The sequence below is a fragment of the Erinaceus europaeus genome, chromosome 8 (assembly GCF_950295315.1).
Source record: "Erinaceus europaeus chromosome 8, mEriEur2.1, whole genome shotgun sequence".
Classification (NCBI taxonomy): domain Eukaryota; kingdom Metazoa; phylum Chordata; class Mammalia; order Eulipotyphla; family Erinaceidae; genus Erinaceus; species Erinaceus europaeus.
In genome coordinates, this window is record NC_080169.1 from 12581692 (window position 1) to 12605369 (window position 23678).

The 23678-nt window shown below is 45.6% G+C and overlaps 1 protein-coding gene and 1 long non-coding RNA gene across 3 annotated transcripts in view; both read left to right on the plus strand.

Moving 5' to 3' along the window:
* Positions 1-23678, plus strand: part of LOC132539866 (uncharacterized) — a 490646-nt gene that overhangs the window by 37045 nt on the left and 429923 nt on the right. The gene's annotated exons all lie outside the window — the stretch shown is intronic.
* LOC103124586 (maestro heat-like repeat family member 5) overlaps positions 7181-23678 on the plus strand; it is a 75290-nt gene continuing 58792 nt past the window's right edge. For both annotated transcript variants that reach the window (XM_060195916.1, XM_060195917.1), the window contains exons 1-4: positions 7181-7342; positions 19630-19808; positions 20856-21001; positions 21601-21729. In XM_060195916.1, coding sequence (XP_060051899.1) covers positions 7263-7342; positions 19630-19808; positions 20856-21001; positions 21601-21729 — 534 coding nt within the window. In that variant the 5' untranslated portion in view covers positions 7181-7262. The remainder of the gene's footprint in view (positions 7343-19629; positions 19809-20855; positions 21002-21600; positions 21730-23678) is intronic.

Here is a 23678-nt window from a genome sequence, read left to right on the forward strand (position 1 = left end):
AAAAGCTTTTGCCTACAAGAAGCCCCATCAACACTCCCGTCTCGTCTTTGGGCCTCTATCGCCATCTGCTAGTCACTAGGGGAAGTGCAGGCCAGTGGAGCTGGAATTCCACTAGAACCACGAGGATCCTGGAGAAGGGGGATGGCCAGGAGCCTCAGTCTCATCCTGGACGGGGATTGGGGGATCCTGAATCTGAGCATGGATTCACAGCTGACTGCTGAGTGACCTCCAGAACGCTTCTGATCCCTTCTGAGCTTGACGCCAGTCTCAGGATGGTAGACACACCTCTCACAGGCTGCTGGGAAGCCCCCACCCAGCAGAAGCCGTGCTTCCAGGTGCTGACATGCCGCCCTAACCATGAGCGGTTCAGCAGGGAGACAGGCGCCTGGCCTGGACCAGTGGGGGCTACTTGAACTCTGACATCTCCCCATCTTTAAATGTGATGAGGAGGCTGGTCTGATGGTAGCAGGTTACCAGAAAAACTAAATGTGATGAGAGAAAGGGGAAATGGGCAAGGGTGGGTTCCCGGGTCTCAGAAGCTAAGTCCAAGGTCAAGGTCTGTCCACAGAGGAGTGTTGGGAAATTGTGCAGATGCGGTCACATCCACCATGTTGTCCCCTCAGGGTATTGTCAATTCCTGCAGAGCTGAAATTCTATTCCCGGAGTGCCTTGTTCCACCATGTTGTCCCCTCAGGGTATTGTCCATTCCCACGAGAAACCCTATTCCCAGAGTGCCTTGTTTCCTAGCCAATCCTGTCCCGACTTGTCACTTCCGGAATTTCTCCCATAAAAGCCCTTCTGCTTCTGCCCCTCTCTCTCTTTTTGCCCCTTTTCACCTCAGCAACCGGAAGCAGAGAAGGGTAGCTGTGCGTAGCAGGAGGTGGCCATTTTGCTAGCTCCACGTGGCCTGAACCGCTGTGCTCTCACCCAACTCTGAGGTGTCCGCATGAATAAAGATTTGTGTTCCCTCTCCGCTCTAATCCCTTCTCTCTCCCCGACAGAGGAGACGCAGCCCGACAGAGGAGACTCCTCAACTCTCACTCACCCAAAAACAGCCTCCAAATTCCTGACACCCAGCCTCCCCCAAACCCTACAGAGATAGGGGTACATCTCTCCATAATCAGACTGTCTAGTTTGCTAGATCAGCATTTTCTTCTGTTAATCTTTTAGATGGGGGGGGGAGAAGATGAGATGAGAAGGCAAGGAAGGTGAGCAGGGGACGGCAAGGGAGAGGGGAGGGGAGGGAAGGGGAGGGGAGGGGAGGGGAGGGGGGAGGGGAGAGGAGCTAAAGCACAGAAACATCTTTCAATGTGGTGGGAACCGGGCTTGAACCTGGCTCATACACACCACACAGGTGTAATTATTCAAGCAAGCTATTTCTCTGGTCCTAAAGTTTGCTGTTGCTTTGTTTGTTCTCTTTTTTGTTTGTTTGTTTGTTTTTGTTTATTTGTTTTACCAGAGCACAACTACTAAACTCTCACTTCTGCTAGGAATTGAACCTGGAAACCTTGGTGCCTAAGGCATGACCAGACCAGGATTTTTCTGAAAGTTCTCCCTGGAAAAAAAGGTTGCAGAAAATATACCTTGCCATGATCCAGGTATGACTCAGCTTGGGACATCTCAGAACCCACAAGCATCCAAAGGAGAAGGCATGGGGCTAGGAGCTATGAAGCCACAGGATCTCAGTCTCTCTTCAGGGAATCCCCTTCTCAGCCTCCCCCTTTGTGCTCCTAGTCCTAAGGTAGGTGTATGGCAACCCCAAGGAACCCCACACCTAAGCCTAAGACCTCACTCTTTTTTAAAATATTTTACTTATTTAGTTAGTTCTTTTCCTTTTTGTTGCCCTTGTTGTTTTATCATTGTTGTGGTTATTATTGTTGTTGTTGTTGATGTCATTGTTGCCAGATAGGACAGAGAGAAATGGAGGGAGGAGGGGAAGACAGGGAGAGAAAGACAGACACCTGCAGACCTGCTTCACCGCTTGTGAAGTGACCTCCCCCTGCAGGTGGGATCTGGGGGGCTCGGACTGGGATCCTTGCACTTTGTGCCATGTGTGCTTAACCCACTGTGCTGCCGCCTGACCCCCAAGACCTTGTTATTGGCCACAATTGCAGTTTCTGGGGTGGGGACGTGGGGGGAGCAGAGCAAATTCATCCACCTTGTCCAGTTAGCATGGTACAATAATGGGATCCCCAAAGACAAAAACTTTGACCTATAGTACTAGCCAAACCCCTTCAGTGTGAATGTACCCCACCACCACCACAAAGACCATGGCTAATTTCCCGCCACAACTGTGATGTCACTGGGCACAGAACTGGGAAGAAAAATCTGTGACTCATCGTTACACTGTGTTGCCACCATCTCAATACAGATATAAATACCTCTGGAGCATAGATGACAGTGAGATACAGCCAGATCATCAGCAAGTAATAAGTCCGGGGGTAGTTATTTATTACTTTGGTCTTTAATACAATCGGCTTTTTGCCTGTTTTGCCATCATTAGGGCTTTAGCACCCCAGAACAGCCTTTTCAGACAGACAGAAAACGAACAACAAGGGCGGGGGTGGCACACCGGTTAAGTGCATATATTACAAAAGGCAAAGACCTGTGCAAGGATCTCAGTTTGAGCCCCTGACTCCCCACCTGCAGGGAGGAGCTTCATAAGCCATGAAGCAGATCTGCAGATGTCTATCTTTCTCTCTCCCTCTCTATCTTCTCCTCCCCTCTCAGTTTCAAACTCTCTGTCCAATCCAATTTCTTTAAAAAAAAAAAAAAAAAAAAAGGAACAATAATGACTTTCAGGAGCAGTGGATTCATAGTGCTGACACCAGACCCCAGTGATAACCCTGGAGGGAAAAGGAAAAAAAAACAAACAGAGCAACAGAGGCAGGAGAGACACCACAGCACAGAAGCGCTTCCTCTACCCAGTACGGTGGGGACCAGACTCAAACCTGGATCATGTACCTGACAAAGCTGGCCCCCTCCCAAGTGAGCTGCCTTCCTCTGGCCCCTACCTACTTTATCTTTTTAGCCTTGTGCTCCATTTAACAAGCCGCTGCAAACTGCTCCAACTTTAAGCACCAGCCACCCCAGCCTTTGGGGTCTTCTTCAGCCCTCTGCCAGCCAAAAACACCAAGTCACCAAAGGTGGTTGCTGCGGGGAGGGGAGTGAAAGGTGCTCCCCCAGACACCTCTGCTCGATGCACTGCAGAACCCAGCTCCCAGGGCCCCTCCTTCACAGCTGGAGTTGAGGCTGGATGCTAGCCAGCTCCTTGTGGGTGGACTGAGAAGAGGTGTCCTGTATCCAAGCTGTGGCAGAACCTTCTGTACTCAAGTGATCTGAGCGAAGCACCTCACTCTGTGCTTGGAGAGAATCACAATGCCCATCTCCCCGGAAGCGTGCCTGCAACAGCGCTTGGGGGCTGGCACAGCACCATAAACACCTATTGGCTCTCATGTCCCCCTGTCTGTCTCCTCCCCTGCCACCAGATGGCGCTCAGAGGTACCCTCCTCAAACAGTCATCATGAGGTCCTATTAAGTTTAGAGCTATTCAGGCTGCCCACCAAGCAGGGACCTACGTGAGCTATGCTGAGTCCACATGTTTGTGCCAGGTCCAAACGGTCTGGGATGTGGTCATTGCCAGCCCCTTTGCAAAGGGGCCATAGCCTTGGAGAGGTCATCTGGCCAGCAAGGAGTAACAGAGCTGAAGTTGAGTCCCAAGGGTCAGCTCTGAGACCATCTACTGTCCTACAACTGCACCCACATGACTTCACACTGGGCACTGAGAATTGCCTGGCATCCGGGCTAGACTCCACAGCCCCATTGTCCCCGCAATATCCTCACTCACAGTATCTCGAACACACACACAACTAGGGCCCCCACAGCCCTCTGAGCCCACTTATCCACCGCAGCTATGAGCAGGGCATGGCTGCGGTGGGTGGGAGCCCTGCAGAGTCCTGCCTCTGTCCTTCAGCAGGTTGGGACACATGCCAGCATCTGGTATGGGTAACACACAGCCCTGCAAGAGGTGCTAAAACAACACACATTACTGCCTCATAGCTTCCTGGGGCAGGAGTCCAGGTCTGGAGTGGCTGGGGCTCTGTTCCTGGGTATCTCCAGGCCTGAAGTCCAGTCCCATGGTTCTGGAGTCTCACCCAAAGGACAACTGAGGACAGGCCCATTCTAAGTTTTCATGTAGTCGTGGGCAGAAACATTTTCTCTGCTCTATTCCTACTTTTTGACTCCTGTTTATTAAACATCTTGTCCCACTTTTTATCTTCCAGCCTTTCTGCTGCCAAGTTGCAGATGCTACTATGATTCCATCCTGACCTCCCTGGGCAGATGAGCTCACCTCTCCAGAGCGCTACCCTGTTAGGGAAAGATACAAACAGGTTGAGGATATGGATCCACCTGCCAATGTCCACGTCCAGTGGAAAAGCAGTTACAGAAGCCAGACATGATACCTTCTGCACCCCAGAAAGAATTTAGGTTCATACTTCCAGAGGCGGAGATATGATGGGGGAAGATTACCAGAGAGCTCTGAATTCCAATTCCATCAAGACCCAGAGAGAAGAGGAGAAAAAAAAAAAAAAAAAAAAAGGACATTTGGAAGTAGCAATAAGTGTAGGTTTGACTTAAAAAGGAAGAGAAGACAGGACCATAGGGGGAAAAAAGGCAAATATATAAAAATATAGATAGTTATAGAAATAATAGCTAACCCATATCTGTGGCCTTAGGAGAACTACTTACAGTTTCCAATGGAGGGAATGGGACACAGAACTCTGATGGTGGGAATGGTGAGGAATTATACCGTTGTTAGCTCATAATGTTGTAAATCAATATTAAATAGCTAATACTGTTTTAAAAAGGAGCTGTTCCATGAGGGGGTTGGACTAAGGATCTCATTTCCTCAAGAGCTCCTGACTGGAAGCCACCCTCTCTGCATGACCATGACCAATGTGTCTGCCATGTTCATCACAGAGCCCACATCCGACATGGCTGCCACGTCCACCAAGGACAACACCATGTACACTAGGACTGTCACGTCTACCAGAGGTGCCACGTCCCCCACGGCTACCACACGCCCCACAGACACCACATCCACCTCACACCCAAGGCAGCTGCCACATCCACCGTGGATACCACGTGTCATAGATAACTTCCAGTTAAAAGTAATGGTCCTCATCACTCATCGTTAATCACAAATGAAGAATGAAAAACCACCTTAATTGTGGATGGGGTAGATAGCATAATGGTTATGCAGACAAACTGTCATGCCTGAGGCTCTGAAATCCCAGATTCAATCACCCACACCACCATAAGCCAGAACTGACCAGTGCTCTGGTTAAAAAAATAATAATAATAATAATAATAATAATAGTAATAATAAATAAACAATAAAAGATCACCTCAATTGTTGAGGCAATAGATAAGGCATTTATTGTTTTTTCAAAAGGGTGGACAGCCCACAGAATGGTAGTTAAGCAACAGCACAACCCCTACACCCCTGTCCCTCTTTTATACCCGAGAGAAAAATCCCCTCCACCCTTGGGCTGGGAGGGCTGGGATTCGGGGCTCACAGTTTATTTTCTTTTTCTTTTTTCTTTTGTCTAAATAAAAAAGGAAGAGAATCTGTAAGTCTTCATTGAAGAACAAGCAAGCACTGCAGGTAATGTTTACTATAAATCTAAAAAAGCTTAAAAAGCTTCTGCACAGCAAAAGAAACCACTACCCGAACCAAGAGACACCTCACAGAATGGGAGAAGATCTTTACATGCCATACATCAGAAAAGAGTTTAATAACCAAGATATATAAAGAGCTTGCCAGACTCAACAACAAGAAAACAAAATGGGAAGAGGACATGGACAGAATATTCACCACAGAAGAGATCCAAAAGGCTGAGAAACACATGAAAAAATGCTCCAAGTTTCTGATTGTCAGAGAAATGCAAATAAAGACAAGAATGAGATACCACTTCACTCTTGTGAGAATGTCAGACATCAGAAAAAGTAACAGCTGCAAATGCTAGAGAGGTTGTGGGGTCAAAGGAACCCTCCTGCACTGATGGTGGGAATATAAATTGGTCCAGCCTCTGTGGAGAACAGTCTGGAGAACTCTCAGAAGGCTAGAAATGGACCTACCCTATGACCCTGCAATTCCTCTCCTGGAGATATACCCTGAGGAACCCCACACACCCATCCAGAAAGATCTGTACACATATGTTCTTAGCAACACAATTTGTAATAGCCAAAACCTGGAAGCAACCCAGTTGTCCAACAACAGATGAGTGGCTGAGCGAGTTGTGGTATATATGCACAATGGAATACTACTCAGCTATTAAAAATGGTGACTTCTCAATTTTCAGATCTTGGATGGACCTTGAAAAATTCATGTTAAGTGAAATAATTCAGAAACAGAAGGATGAATATGGGATGATCTCACTCTCAGGCAGAAGTTGAAAAACAAGATCAGAATAGAAAACACAAGTAGAACCTGAACTGGAATTGGCGTATTGCACCAAAGTAAAAGACTCTGGGGTAGGTGGGGGGGGAGTATACAGGTCCAAAAAATATGACAGAGGACCTAGTGGGGGTTGTATTGTTATATGGAAAACTGGGAAATATTATGCATGTGCAAACTATTGTATTTACTGTGGAATGTAAAATATTAATTCCCCAATAAAGAAATTTTTTAAAAATAAGATAAACCTCAAAAAGCTAGTGGACACAATTGGATTTAGGTGATAACAGTGGTTATATTCAACATTCTTTCTATTCCCGCTCCTTTGAAGAGACTAGCTATGTCTTATTCTCCCCCTTCCATGGGTGGGAAGACTGAGGATCAAAGTCTGAGTCATTTGCACAAGCTTACAGACAATGGAGGTGAGGCTGGATTTGACTCCCAGCTGAAGCTTTCAAGAACATCCACTCCTAGTTCTATGATTGGACAGGACACAAACCCAGGAACCTGCAGATGAAAAGACCTGGCCCAGACTGTGTTGAGGATACAGGTGTGTGTGTACACACACACACACACACACACACACACACACACACACACACACACACACACACACGGTGCTCACTTCCACAGCACTGCCTCAACAAAGGGACCATAGGTGCTGGAACCATTGTGACCTCAGGGGTGAGGTCAGGGCTGGCCATGGTGGGGGGAGGGGAAGCCCAGAGATAGGGCTGCGCCTCCGGGAAAGAGGAGACAGCTGGTGGCTGAGGCCTGTGCGTCTTTCAAACCATACCCCAACATGGACAAGAAGCATTCGAAAGAGTCAGACAACTGCATTGTGACTGATGTGACATCATCAGACATGTCTCAGAACCCCAGGTCAGGCCAGGGTCTGATGGGAGGTCAAGAGGCGTTTCCCCCAGGCCTTGCTTCCCTTGAGTGTTCCGGTGCCTCCGTTGCTCAAGAGAGCACCTCCTTGCAGAGCAGCAAGGGCACCAGGGGGTCACAGGCGTGAACTCCCAGGCCCCAAACCTGCAGAGGAGGTGGGACCAGACCCTCACCTACCTGCAGCCTCTGCTTGACTACGAGGCAGCTGGGGGTGAAAGGGTTGGGAAGATGGATGGGAATGTGAAAGGGGTGGGAAGATGGATGGGAAGATGGATTGGCGCATGGCAGAGACGTGGCCAAGTGCACGTCAGTTCATGTCTGCACACACCTTGTGTGGTGGGGTGGACAGATGAATCAGTGCAGGCTGTGGTCCCTTTGTCTGCACAAGGGAGAGAGTAAACCCTTGCAGAGGCTTAAGCTCAGGTAAAAGGAAGCTTCCATCTGGCCTTCAGGGCCCAGGTGTCCCCAGCATCCTGAGGGGACACAGAGGACCTTCCACTGTCTGTGTCTGGGGCCAGGTCAGAGGCCAGTGGGATCCCTCCTGAGCTTCCTGCAACCCCAGTGTGGTGGGTGCCCGACATGGGGAGAAGGTTAGGCCCAGTTCTTTGGAAGATCCTGAGTATGTTCAGTGTTGGACTCCTCCATCACCATGGAATGTTCCAGAAGGAACGTCATTGTGTCTGTCTACCTTTGATTCCTCCTGTTGGTCTCCATGAAGTTGTTTCTGTCTGTGCTGTCAGCCCCATTCCCTCCTCTGCCATGTCTTGGCTCTTCATCAGATGAGACAATGAGCCTCCCCTCCCCCCCTGCAGCTGTCTACTTAACTGTGGTCCTGTCATTTTTCAGTATTTAAAAATATTCCGGGGGGGGGGGGCAAGCAGTGGCCAGATGGTGGCACACACAGTTAAATGCACATATTATGAAGCACAGGGACCCAGGTTCAAGCCCCAGCTCCCCATCTGTAGGAGGTGAAGCAAGTCCACAGGCGTCTATCTTTTTCTCCCTATCTCCCTCTCTGTTCTATTTTAAAAAAAAAAGAGAGAGAGAGAGGAAGAAAGAAAGAAAGAAAGAAAGAAAGAAAGAAAGAAAGAAAGAAAGAAAGAAAAGAAAAGAAAAAAATCACCGCTAGGAGAAGTGGATTTCTAGTGCCGGCACCGAGCCCCAACAATAACCCTGGTGCCAATAAAAATAGATAGATTGATTGATAGATGATAGATAGATAGATAGATAGATAGATAGATAGATAGATAGATAGATAGACAGACAGACACTCCGTGTTGGCCCCCACAGGGCTGGAACTTGGGCTTTACTGCCTCATGCCTATGGCAGACACTGTGAGGTGTCCATAGATGATTCTTCAGTCAGGAGTGACGGGAAAGAATGTGATCACCAGGAGAATGAGGAAGCCACTGGTTTTATGAGAGGTCCTGGGAAGAAGGGGTTTCAGGAGCAGTAAAATAAATACTGAACCCTGAGGCCAGGAGGTGGTGCATGCAGTTGAGTGCACACATTACAGTGCACAAGGACCCAGTTTCAAAACCCTGCTCCCCACCTGGAGGGGGGAAGCTTCACAACCACTCACTCAGTGCATCAGGTATCTCTCTTTCTCTCTCCTGTCTTCTCTTCCCCCTCTCAATTTCTCTCTTTCCAATCAAAAATGGTAGGAAGGAAGGGAGGAAGGAAGGAAAGAAGGAAGGAAAAGGAAAGAAAGAAGGAAGGAAGGAAGGAAGAAGGGTGGGAGGGAGGGAGGGAAAGGAGGAAGGGAAAGGAGGAAGGAGGGAGGGATGAAGGAGGCAGGGATAGATAGCATAATAGTTATACAAAAAGACTTTCATGCCTTGGGCCTCCAAAGTCCCAGATTCAATCCCCAGCACTACCATAAACCAGAGATGATGAGTGTTCTGGTAAAAATTAAGAAGAAAAAGAAGGGAGTTGAAATGGCTGCTGGTAGTTGTGGACTCATTGTGCAGGACTGAGCCCCAGTGATAACCCTGGTGGCTATAAGATGGAAGGAAAGAAGGAAAGAAGGGAGGGAGGGAGGGAGGGAGGGAGGGAGGGAGGATGGAAGGAAGGAAGGAAGGGTGAGAGGGAGTACAAGGAATCCCATATTGCCCACTGTCCCCAGGGTGCAGAGTTTGAGGACTAGTCTAAACTGACACTGTTTACTATGACTCTGTGTCTTGGATTCAGCTGCAGAACTTCTTTGAGTATCTGCACCTGGTGGCATGAATGCAAGGACAGTATGGGCTTATTTCTATAAGAAATAAGGAAGGAAGGAAGGAAAGAAGGAAGGAAGGAAGGAAGGAAGGAAGGAAGGAAGGAAGGAAGGGAAGGAAAGAAGGAAAGTGACAGGAAGAGAGGTGCCCATCCTGTGTCATTCCCAGAATGCGCCATGCACGCATCCCTCGTTCACTTCTTCAGTTCTCTGGCACACACCCTGGGCATTGACTTGCCATCTTAACCAAAAGGGCCACACTCAGCCCTGCCTCCAGAACCAGACTTCAAATGTTCAGTTTGCCCAGTCTCCATCCTCTCTGTCTTTGCTTGCTGTTTCTCCCTCTCACCATCCCCCCAGCTGGCAAAGAGCCTTTTTTTTTTTTTTTTTGCTATTTATCATTATGAAGCCAGGGGGACCCACCACTCAGTGCCGGAAAGCCAAACATAATCACAACTTTTGCAAGAAGGGGAGCCTCTTTACTGCAGTCTGAAGTGTGAGGAAGGCAGGAATACTGCTCAGATCTACCTCCCCATCTTTTTGATTCAGAGGACTTATTTCCACAGGTAGAAGATGGGGCTGGGAATCTGTATGCTATTTCTTGAAAAAAAAAAAAAAAAAAGAAGAAGAAGAAGTGGTTTCAAGATAAACAAGATGGCGCCTTGAGACTATCGAGTCATCTCCCCTCCTGGATAAGTTTTCCGTGCATTTTTTTCTTACAACTAGTCTTGAGGACTGTTGTCCCTGAAAGCAAAATGCAGAATAGGACATGAGTGTGAGCTTCTGATCATTGTCTTTGCACATTTTGTTTCTCATACCTTAACTGTTTGTTGTGAAAACAGTTCTTATAAAAAGAATGCTGAAAGTTGTTATCTCTGGCCTAACCCAGTTTCTCAGTGTCAGGTCACCTTGTCCTTCTTGGACCATGTCAAGTACACCCCTTCCCTTTGGGGCTGCAATTGTAATCTCCAACCTTTAGAATGTGCCTCAAGAAAGGGGATTCTTTGTGTTTTGCTTAATGACAAAACCTGAGGGCCCTGAGTTGTGCCTGACACATAGTAGGTATTTAAATAATTACTCCCTGGGGAGGACAGTGGCATACTTGACCTGGCAGTGGACATACTTGACCATGTATAAGGACTTGGGTTCGAGCCCTTGGCTCCCACAAGGGAGCACCTGCATGAGGGAAGCTTCACAAGTGGTAGAGTCTCTCCTCTCTCTGTTACCCTCTCTCCCTCACTCTCTCTCTTCTTCTCTGTCACCTTTCATATATATAGATATATATGATATTTCGATAGATAGATAGATCGATGATAGATAGATAGATAGATAGATAGATAGATAGATAGATAGATAGATAGATAGATAGACAGACAGACAGACAGACAGATAGTCCTGGCCAGGCACTGCCACACCCAGTTAAAGTACATATACTCACTATGTACAAGCACCTGGGTTCAAGCCCCTGCTCCCTGCCTGCAGGAGGGGGAATGTCATGAGTGTTCACCACTCAGGTCTACAAGTGTCTATCTTTCCCTCTCCCTCCCCTCTCAATTTCTCTTCATCTTATTTGATAAAATAGAAAAGGAAAAAATGGCCTCCATGAGTGGTGGATTCATAGTGCTGGCACCAAGCCCCAGTGATAACCCTGACGGCAATAAAAAATAAAAATTTTTTAAAGGACAGGACTGACTGTCTTGCATCACTAAGATTTGCTGTGCAGGAATTCAATATTTATGTTGAGCACCTGCCTGATGACCTGAGCCTGCCTTCCCAAAAAGACAAGCGTGACGAGAGGGAACAGGTTCTCGGGCCACGCATGGCTTTGGGAGGTGAAAGCCCCACAATCCATGTTTGAATACCTGGAGTGAGCTTAGGAGGCAGAACTGCCTCCCTCTCTAAGAAGTTCACCCCCCCCAACCCCGGACCATTTAGTCGCTGGTTCATTCAGACCTCTGAGGACCCCCACCCCAGAAACACCACATACCTGCTCAGGGGGGATTTGGACAGGGAAAGGACCAGTGTTTGGTCTGTAATACCACCCAGGTTCTGAAGAGCTTAGGCAGAATCAAAGAGGGTCCTGTGTCCACTGGAAGTATAGAGACAGACGGACCTACGGCTAGAGAGTGTCTCCAATGACCCAGGCCAGGGGACAAGAAGGAAGAAGGAAGAAGTTGTCATGAGAGGAATGGAGAGGCCAGAAAGGCCCAGTGGCCAAGCAGGGTGTGTGCAGGTATCTGGCTCCTGGCTTGGCAGCCACAGAAAGCAAAGTGATTATTACAGAGCTCTGTGCAGAAGACCGTGATGACTCTGTTCACTGATTTAGGGAAATCTTATTCCAAATATTTGCTGACCATCTGCTGAGCATACCAGCTCAGTTCTGGCCCAACACTGGAAGTACATATTGGAACAAAAGAGAGAAAATTTTCTGTTCTCATGACTGCCATGTGGGAGATAACCAAGAAATACTACATGAAGCAAAATAAATCACTAAGGCTATAAGGCAAAGAATATGGAAAATGGAAGATCAGGCACCTGGTTGAGTGCCTATAAAATAATGCACAAGGACCAGAGTACAAGTGCTACCCCCCACTTGAATGAGTGTGGGGAAAGCTTCAAAAGCAGTGAAACAGTTCTGTAGGTGTGTGTCTCTCTTTCCCACTCCCTAGGTCCCCCTTCCCTCTCAATTTCTCTGTCTCTAGAAGAGGCCAGGCAGTGGTGCACCTTGTTAAACACATACATTACAGTGGGCAAGGACCTTAGTTCAAGCTTCTAGTCCACACCTACAGGGGGAAAGTTTAATGAGTGGTGAAGTAGGGCTGCAAGCATCTCTCTGTCTCTTTCTCTCTATGTCCTCTCCCCTCACAATGTCTATCTCTATCCAATAATAAATAAATTTTTTAAAGATACAGGTTTTTTTTTAAGATTGTAGAAAATGGAGAAGGCTAGGGCATGGAGAATGCATACTGAGGGTCAAGTTGCAATTTCAAGTAATTTTCCTCAGGAAGATGCCATTTGAGCAAAGACCTGGAGGTGAGAGGCTGAGCCATACAGCCATCAGGAAGAAGGACGTTCCCTAGAATGAGGGTCGAGTCAAGGCAAAGGGCTTCTTGGGGCAGAGTCATACCTAGTTGACTTGAGAAGCAGCAGGAGCTTACAGCAACTAGGTGTCATAAACAGGAGAGAGCAGAAGAAAAGGAGGTCAGGCTGAGCAGTGGTGCACCCAGCTGAGGTCACATGTTACAGAATACTAGGACCCAGGTTCAAGTCCTCAGTCCCCACCTATCACAGGAAGCTTCACGAGTGATGAAGCAGGTGCCTCAGGTGTCTCATTCTCTCACCCTATATTCCCTTTCTCTCTTGATTTCTCTCTCTATCCAATAAATAAATAAACATTAAAAAAAGAAAAGAAAAAAATGAGGTCAGAGAAAGCAAAAGCCTATTTGTTCTTACATACCTTAGTCTCCTTTTTATAGCACCATTATTTACATACAGGAAATTTCACTCTTATCACAGGGGTCTTCAAGCTTTGACAAACCCCTACAGTTTTTGGTATCCATTATACAAACAAGATACAGAAACAGTTTTATCTCCCAAAAAGTCTCCGGTGCCCTTTTTGTACTTAGCCTTCCCCACCACACACTTCCACTCAGCCTGGGCAAGCCATGATCCAGTCCATCTTCACCTATTTACATCTGCTAGAGTGTCATCAAAATGAGATGATACTTAAATTTGGGGTCCTTTCACACGGCAAAATACATGCTCTATTCTCAGACTATAGCATTTACCAGTAATTCATTCTGTGTCACTGCTGAGTAGTACTTCTGTGGCCATAACACAGTTTGTTCATGCATTCATCGGTCAAACAACATCTGAATTTGTACCATTCCGGGCCATCAAAAAGAAAGCCACTATAAACTTTCATGTACCGATGTCTGAGGGAACATAAACTATCATTTTATATCAGTAACCACCTAGGTGTGGAATATACCTTGTCTGGATGGCAATTACATGTTTGACTTTCAAAGAAAGCTGTTTTCCATACAGGCTGTGTTATTTTTCATTCTCACCAGTTAATAGTGCAATCTCACTGGGACTTGGTATTTTCATTCTCTCTGGGTTTAGCCATCCTGAGCAGCTATGGAATCATATCCCATTTGGGTTTTAATGTCTTTCTCTTGTAGGAATGAAGTTGAGCACGTTTATATGCTTATTTGCAATCTATTTATGTCTTTGGGAGGAAAGTGTGTTCAGATCTATGGCTGTGTCCTGCCAGGTTGTTTGCCTTCTGTGAGTTATGTATATAACTGGATAAAGTCCTCTAGCAGTTCATGTGACTTGCAAGTATTTCCTGCAAGTCCATAACTTATCTTTTCATTCATGTCTTGTGAAAAAGCAGAAACTCTTCATTTTGTTGAAAAGAACATTTTCCTTTTATGATAGTGATCTTGGTGTCCTCTTTCAGAAATCTCAGCCTAACCCAAGATCATAAAGATTTGCTCCAATTCTTCCTAGAAGTTCAGAGGCATGGGTTTTGAATTTAAGACTGGGGTCTTAGTTTTTGTACATAGTATGAGGTATTAACTCTGTGTGTATGTGTGTGTGTGTGTGTGTGTGTGTGTGTGTGTGTGTGTGTGCGTTTAACTAATGCAGTAGTATTTGTTGATTCTTTTTTAATAAGTTGTTTTTTAACCTTTATCAAAAATCAACTGACCTTATACCTACGTATATTTTGGGGGGGGAGGTTCATATTCACTCCATTTATTTGTCTCCATCAATGCCACACAGCCCTAGTTACTAGACCTTTAAAACGATCTTGAAGTCAATAAGGTTGCTCCTCTAATTTTTCTGTTCTTCAAAATTGTTTTTATTTTCTTAGTTTATATATACACAGAGAGATCCATGAAGATTATCACTAAGGATAGACCTACACAGCTCCACCATTTCCAGAGACCATTTTTCCCCTTTCTTTTTGATAGACTGCAGGACAAAGAGAGAAAAAGAGAGAAGAGAGCCAAAAAGAGATAAATCTAAACTCCATTGCCCCTAAAGCTTCCCCTACAGGTGAGACTGGGGGGTTGAACACTGGTTTTGTTGTTGTTGGTTTTGTTGTTGTTTTATTGATTTACTAATGGTCTACAGGATGGTAGGATAAGAGGGGTATAATTCCACACAATTCCACCAGAGTGCCACATCCCCTCCATTGGGAAGACTTCCTGTTCTTTGTCCCCTGGAAATATGGACCCAGGATCATTATGGGGTGCAGAAGGTGGAAGGTCTGGCTTCTGTAATTGCTTCTCTGCTGGATTTGGGTGTTGGCAAGTCGATCTGTACGCTCAGCCTATCTCTAGCGGGACAGGGCTCTGGGCAAGTGGGGCTCCAGGATACATTGCTAAATTGGTAACGTGAGCACTATACCAGGTGAGCTGCCACTCAGCCCCTGTAAGAATTTTAGAAACAACTTTCTGGTTACTACAAAAAAGAAAATCCTGTTAGGATTTTTATTGGAATTTCAATGAATATTTAGATTAAATTCAAAGAGAATTTACATCTTAATAATGTTGTGCGCTCTAATTCACGCACATGGTGTTTCAATCTCCTCATTATCTTCTTGGTTTATTACATCAATATTTATAGTATGTAAATCTTGCAAACATTTATTAGATTTATACTTAATTATTTCACTGTCTTTGATGCCATTGTGCATGGTAGCTTTTTTCAGTTTCAATCTCCAGTAGTTCAGTGCTAATATACAGAAGCATATGACTGATGTTTATATTCCAACTTTGTATCTGCACATTTAAACTCACTTATATACATTGCTAGAAATGGAATTCAGAGTGTCACACATACACTCTACCACCCAGTTACCTCCCCAGACATATATATATTTTTTCCATGAAGGCATGAGACAGAATGAGAGACAGATCACAAAGCCGTGCTCCGCCACCCACAGAGTATCATTCAGTCATTCATTCTGTCTTTGTTGGAATCAGGAGGTACTCACCCAGTCAAGTGCACACCTTACCATTTGGTCTTCATTGATCTTAGGCTGTGCTAGAGATGAAACCCAAGGCCTCACACTGTCAAAGTGGGCTCTCAATTTCTAGGTCACTTCCCTGAGCCCTCGGCAAACTTTTTTGTAAATAAGTTGGAGTTTTCTATCTGGAGTTTTTTTTATAGCACATAGAAATAGCTATATATTTCTTCCTTTCCAGTCTCTGTGGCTTTTTTATTTTTCCTGATGGTTTTATTGACTAATCCCTCTGTGCAGTGCTGAATAGAAAAGGTAAGAGCAGACAAGCTCGCCATGTTCTTATTCATGTGGGGAAGAAAATCAGCCCCTCACCACTAAATATGATATTAGCTGTAGGGTGTTTTGTAACTGCCCGTGAGTAAGTGGCTTTAATTCTTCTTTTGACTGAATATTGGATTTTGTCACATGCTTACTTTGCATCTACTGGGATAGTTATGTGATTTTCTTCTTTCTTTTGCAATACGGTGAATTACACTGATTTATTTTTCAATGTTTAGCCAGCCTTGCAATCCTCAGAGGAGACCCACTTGTTCTTGCTAGATAGACACTTCTATATTCTTTGGAGTCTTATGTTAAGAACATTTGCAATATCTTTGTACAGTTTTGGTGCCATAGTAATGCTTACCTCATGTAATGAGTTTTCAATTTTTCTGGAGGTGTTGTAGTTCTTGTGTCATCTCTTCCTTAATTACTTAGTGGAGTTCAAGGGTGAAATGATTTGGACTTAAAGTTTTCTTTATGGGTAGCTTTTTTTAGTATAAATTCAATGTTTATAGTAAATAAAAGGTTTTTAATTCTTCTTAAGTGAGTATGAGAGTCTATGACTTTGAGTAATTTGTCCCATTAATTTAACATAGCAAGCATATGGGCATAAATATGGGCATTGTATTTTAATATTCCTTTATTGTTCTTTTTATGGCTTTAGGATATGTGTGTGTGTGTGTGTGTGTGTGTGTGTGTGTGTGTGTGTGTGTGAGCTTTCACTTTATTTTTTTTTATTTTGTTTATAAAAAGGAAACACTAACAAAACCATAGGATAAGAGGGGTACAACTCCACACAATTCCCACCACCAGAACTCTGTATCCCATCCCCTCCCCTGATAGCTTTCCTATTCTTTATCCCTCTGGGAGTATGGACCCAGGGTCGTTGTGGGATGCAGAAGGTAGAAGGTCTGGCTTCTGTAATTACTTCCCAGATGAACATGGGCGTTGACAGGTCGATCCATACTCTCAGCCTGCCTCTGACTTTAGGATCTTTAATTATGCACCTACTCCTATTTGAGGTACTATTTGTCTCTTCTCAGTTTTTGCCATAATAAATCATGCCACAGGTTTATCAAATGTACCCTTTTTTTTTTTTCAAAGAAACAGCTTTGAGTTTTTGCTGTTGCTTTTCTGTTTCCTAATTCATTTGCTTCTACTCTACTCTTCATATTTTCTCTCTTTGGGTTTAATTTGCCTTTCTTATTCTATTTTTTTTAGATTTTTAAATATTTATTTATTCCATTTTGTTGGCCTTGTTGTTTTATTGTTGTAGTTATTATTGTTGTTATTGATGTCGTTGTTATTGATGTCATCACTGTTGGATAGGACAGAGAGAAATGAAATGGGAGGAAGACAGAGGGGGGAGAGAAAGATAAACACCTGCAGACCTGCTTCACCACTTGTGAAGTGACTCCTCTGTAGGTGGGGAGCCGGGGGCTCGAACCGGGATCCTTAATGCTGGTCCTTGTGCTTTGTGCCAACTTATTCCAATTTTTAAGGTGGAAGTTTAAGTCATTGATTTCAGACTTTTATTTTATAATGAACGACTAAGTCCATTGGATAAGAGGGATACAATTCCATACAATTCCCACCACCAGAGTTCCACATCCTGCCCCCTCCATTGGAAGGTTTCTTATTCTTTATCCCTCTGGGAGTATGGACCCAGGATCATTATGGGGTGCAGAAGGTGGAAGGTCAGACTTTTACTCTTACTAATACTATAAACTTCCAGTGAAGCACTGCCTTAGTGGTACTCCCATAAAATTTTATATTGTATCTTCATTCAATTCAAAGTACTTCTTTTCTTTTGATTTCTTTGATTCATGTATTATTTAATTACCTATTAATTATTTTATATCCCTAATGATTATATGTTTACTCTAATAATTATTGAGAAAAAGATGCTGAAATCTTCAACTATAATTATAGATTTGTCTGTTTCTCCTTTTGTGTTTATCTTTTTACCTTTAACATTTTAAAGTTTTGTCACTGAATGCATGAACATTTAAGATCGTGAAGTCATGTTGATGAGTGAATATGGTCTCTCTTCCTTTCACCCTGTTCTCTTCCTCAGGAATTCCTATGACCCTTACATTCAAGTTCTTGATGGAGTCTGCAGTTTCACAGAGAGGAGCTTCATTCTTGTATGAACGAGTCTGCATCCTAAGCCTTCTACCTGAGCTTGTACTGTACTCAAAGTGTCTTTCACTCCTTGCAATTCTGTCTGGAGTTTTCTTTCATGCTTCCTAGCTGCTTAGTGAACTCTGTGGCTACAGAAAGACTATGACCCACATAGTCAACGACTGCCACCTCTCCAGATTCAAAGGAGGTCTCGAGACTTTACATCAGGCTCAACCTGACGCTGTTGCCTGGCTACGGAAGAAGGGCAAACGCTAGAAGAAGAAGTGAACTCTGATTGAAGTTCTTCTTTCATGTTTTCTAATTTCTTAGAAAACTCTGTTCAAAGCTCTTCTTGTTATGTTTCCCAACTCTTCAGTGAAATATTCTTTCAACTCTTGAATATGCTTCGCCGTACTATACTTGGATTCTTGAAGAGACCTCTTAATGAGTTTTCTGTACTCTTTTGTTGATAGTCCCTCTATATAATTTATTATTTGTTTCATTTCTGTGTTTTTTCATATCTGGATTTTTTTTTTTTTTTGCATTTGTGTCTGTTTACGCATTTATTGTGCTGGTTACTGCTGGCCAGAAGGTGGTGTTATTGTTGTGATCACTGGGCTTCCCTTTGTTTTTATGCTGGATGGTGGGTGGTGGGGACTGCAGGATTATGTTTCTTGTTATTTCTTTGGGCTGTGTGGCGTGTGTATATAAGGCTTCTCTGTATTATTTCAGCCTGAAACCAAGCTCACGAGTTTTCTGTTTGGTGGCTGCTGTGTTCCGAAAAGCAGGGCTCAAATGACCATTTAGCCACCAGCTGCCGCAAATTTCCTTTACGTATATCTGCCTTAGTTGATGACAGAACAGACTTATTTTCATCAGAAATGTCCTGTGTCTTTGTTCAGTAGGCTAACACCCCTGGGGTCATGGATTTAAAGATCACTGGTTCTCTTCTCTCTCAGCCAGTTCTCCTTGGCTGTGCATAGAGAGCAAATGGCGCCATACACTGCTGGAGCCCTTAACCCCTGTGTGTTTGGTTCTGGTCCCACAGTGCCCCTTTCTCACCCCAACCACACATGGAGCACCCACCTGAGGCGTCAGTGCTTCTGCGATATCTCAGCTATAGCTGCTGAGGGTCGTTAAGGTCCCTTGTCCTTGGTCCCTCTCCCCCACATAAGCAAACGAAAGTGCATAGGTGGGGAGGGTCTGGGCACCTGGGGGAGGCTTGTGGTATAGCACCCCCAGATCTGTGACCCCTACTGCCTGTTCCTGCAGTTTCTGTGATCTCCACAGAAACCCCCACCTGTGATGTGGGGTGACTGGCAATCAATCTCAGGTGTGGTCTAGAGAAGAGTGGCCCCTGGAGGAAGTTGTCACCCCCAGAGCCACCCACATCCTGCTAGCCATATCTGCCCCATCAACAATGCTACAAGGCTAGGAACCCAGGCCCGCCATCAAGGTTGTCTACTTGATAGCATCCCTGAGACATAAAGATCCCTCCCTCCCTACTCCTGGGGCTCAGCTGGGCCATTGAACAAAAGGTAGATGTGTGGCAGAGAATGCCCAAGCCTGACACAGATCATGGGGCTCTCAGCATCATCTGTGCTTGTTCCCATAGACCCCTAAACCCCTTCTCCATTTCAGAATCTCCTCCCACCCTTGTGAAACCTCCAAGAAACCATCTGACCCAAATGTGTCACAGGACTCTGTCCACAGGGACAAGCGGCACCGAGCCACCATCAGGCTCTGCAAGTCACAGAGCAGCCAGGCTGCCCTGATGCCCCAGGAGCACAAGATCTTCATGGAGGAAGCCTACAATGAAGGTGATCCTAGGCCTGGAGTGAGCAAGGTGGCCAGCTCCTGGCAGATCCTGCTGTGAGGCTTCAGGATCCTCCCACTCCCCCTTTCCCATTGAACCTCAACAGAAGCCAGGACCCCCTACTCAAAGGCTGGCTCAACCCCCCCCCCCTTAAGGGAGAACTTGCCCTCATTCTTCCAATCAAGGTTAAACTGTCACTGTTTCTGAGAATCTAGTCCAGGGTGTGACTCCAACTTAGCCCTTACTCTCTTGTGTAGCCAGGGCCTTTTAGACAGCTCACCCCCAGAAAAACAAAATTCTATAACACTGAAGAGAGTTCAGAACAGACTTGGGCCCTGACTCCTCACTGAGCCCACACAGCCCTACCAACATACTGAATGAACATCATCGAATGCTGGGTGACCAGAGGAAGGATGAAATCATGAAGAAATGAATAGAGGGATAGAGACATGAATTATTGAGTCATGAATGATGAATGAATGGATAAGTATGTGGATGTGCTCATTTATAAGTGAATGAATAATAGATGGTGAATTCATAGATGAACTTATGAATGAGTGAATGGACACATGGGTACATCGACAGAAGGATGAATTTATGAGTTGATCAAATTATAGGTGGATGAATTTATTCATGGATAAATTGGTGGATAAATGTAAGGTTGGACAGCAGGTGAACTGACACATCGATGAATGGTATTGGTTGATGGACAGATGATCAATGAATAGGTGAACTGTAGGTAAATGAAGGGGTGAAAAGTAGAATGAATCAATGAATGGATGGAAATATTCATGACTGAATAAGGATGCACAGAATGCATGCATTCCTGGTCCTTGTCCCATCTGGATAAAGCATAATAAGTATTCCAGAAGAACTTTTTAAAGTTAGGAGACCCAAAACTTCTAAATGTGTTGCAGTTCTCCAATCCTCTTTCTCAGATCTCTCTCTCTTGTTCTTGGTCTTACCCTACTCCTACCCACTCAGCCCTGCTGCTATAACGTGGTCTGCCCACAGGTTACTCACCCTCACACTTTTTTGCCATCTGCTTTAGCTGTCTGCTTCAAGATGCTCCGGGAACTGAATAATTCAGACCCTCTTCGCTTGAAATTCATCATCAAGAAGATCAACAACATGAGTCATTTGTACCCCAGCTTGGTTCTGAAAACTACTCATGATTACTTCGAGGACAACCCAGAGGTGGGTAGTGCTTGGACCACTTGAGGCAGTACAGGGAGCAAATCGGAGGACTGGTCCCCAAGACAGGCTCAGACTGTGACTCCTCCAAACAGTGACTGTATGACATGAAGGAAAACTATCCTAAATGTCAAATGGCTGAAGAGGAGAGAGAGGAGAGTGGACAGACATGTGTTGGCCACCCTCAGAACAGTTGCCTGGGGTTGACTGTATGATTCTAACTGGTGAGGAACCTGAGGCTTAGGGAAAAAGAGAAATTGGGTCAAAGTCACAGAATAATTTAGTGGCAGAGGGGGGTGGGCAGTGCACAGCTGAGCTGATAGCTGGACAGTTGGGTAGATGATTGAAAGGATTATCTGTCTATGTGCTAAAGAGTGACTAGATGAATGCGGGACTTTAGAGATGGAAAGCTTTATAATCCCACAGCAGCGCCCTATACGGACATGTTCTCATTCATTGTTCTAGCTCAAGACTTGCACATAGTTTGTCTACTAAATGGTCGACTGAACAAATGGCCAAAGGCATCTACCTATCTTCTCACTAGTGTCCCCATGATCCCACTCTGCTTGTTGCTGAACCTCTGTCCCCTCTGTCATCTACAGATTCCCACCAAGCACAAGTTCCGGCTATTCCATGTCCTAGAGACTGCCATCAGAGCCAGCAACTCCCTGCAAGAGATCTGGGAAAAAAGCTTCATGCAACTGGCACTAGATAACATGACCAAGTCCACGGTTAGCTCCCCTCCCCACAAGCAGGCTGATTCCCCTAAGGGATCCTGGGTAGGCAGGCAGCTGTCTTGGAGACCCAAAAATCCCTGTGGCTACCGAGCCTTGAGAGATACCAAGAAATATCTATCCTTTTTCTCATGTCCTTCCTGCCTGTCTCTTCCGAGCAACAACCATAGTCACCCTATGTTACGGTCTAGAAAGGTGAAGAAGAACAGCTCATGGCTTGCCTAAGGTCACACGGCCCAAAGGTGGAAAGTCAAGTGCCCACTGGAGTTCACAGACCTTTCTCCCATAGATCCCTGCATAGGGTGAACTCTACTTTATCCCCTCGCTACTCCCACTGCTCACCCACTATCCAGCTGTCATGGGCTTCCACCTCCCACCCACAAGTCCTGCTGCTGGAGACTTAGCCAGCTCTGAACCTGAGCCACACACACACCTGGAAAAACCCCAGCAGGCTGAAGTTCAGGGTATGCCCTACCCTAGCCCATAGCCTCAGCTGACCCCAACTTCTATACTGGGGGGCCTTTTATTTCACTGGGCTCTCCCAGGGTAACCCCATTGTGGATTGCTTAATGAACATGTTAGGGAGTGGTAGCCAGTCCCTCGCACTTAAGGGCTCCCACCTTGTATCCAAGACTTGCACTGCACAAAGTAGGAACAAGCATGACATCAATCACAAATGAGTTCCAGAACCCTCAAGGTACAGAGGAGGGGTCAGATCTTGGTGTGTGTGTGGGGGTAGGACATGTGCCCTGGCCACAGTGGGTGGAGACACTCCCTGTTCCCCCAGATCCATCTATAGATCTACCTAAGTGGGGATATCAGAGACAGAGAATGAAATCTGCATTCACTATTTTTTCTCTTTTCAAAGTGTTTAAACTTTAACTCATCTCTGTGAGGTAAGTGAGGCATGATACTGTGCAAGTGGTTAACAAAAGAACTGAGTGAGTAAACCACTGTAGGGAGGGGTGCAGGCATCCTGATGAGGAACACATGAGCCTAGACCAATTCCTCCCTGAAGGCAGGCCAGGACCCCCTACACACACACACACACACACACACACACACACACACACACACATCACAGGGCAATTCTGGGGGCCTTGTGGGTACAAGGGATCTAGGGATCTGGGTTGCAGGGCACATTCTGCCTCTGAGTGATGCTGTTATCAAGACCCCCACTCCATGCCACTGGAGACGCCCTAAAATGGGGTTCTTGGCATTATCAGAGGGAAGAAAGCAATTGTATGCCAAAAGTGAATGTGGCAGAGGGAGCTTTATTCAGTTCCAAGCAACCAAGCAGTCTGACAGTCCCAAAGAGGAAGCTGACAATGGAGGGAGAACACAGCCTGGCCGCCCCAAGAGAGGACCACTCCATAATACAAGTTCAGTTTTACCAAGGGGAGGACCATTCGTGCTGTTGCAAAGTGGGGAGTAGGGGCTTCTAAGAAGCCTAATGTATCGAGCATGTCTGAGGGGTCACTATGGCATCTGTAAGCAGTCACATCATAGGCCAGTGTCACTTCAACCAAGCTGATGCATTATAATGAATGTATCGTGAGCTTCATGGCTACCAGGAAGTTGTTCTGTGGTTTATTCTGGTTTCAACCATTTCTTGCCTCTGTCACCCCATTTGTCCTCACCTGCAGCACAGTGTGATCACAATCACCCTGTTGCTTCATCTTGGTTCCATAGCAGTCAGTCAGCTCTCCTGTGGGGCATCTCTACAGGTGCCATGAGTTGGTACAGGACCCACTGACCCACAGGGAGTGCATGCACATCATTCACTACCCACATCCAGAGCTAGGAGCATATGGTTGGCAAGACAGTTTAGCTGTCTGCTTGGCCATGCACTTGACCCAGGTCTGAGTCCCTGGTAAATCAAGTATAGGGTCTTCTACGGCACCGGATGAAGCTTCAGAGTTGTGAGCTCTCTGGAGAGCCCCGTA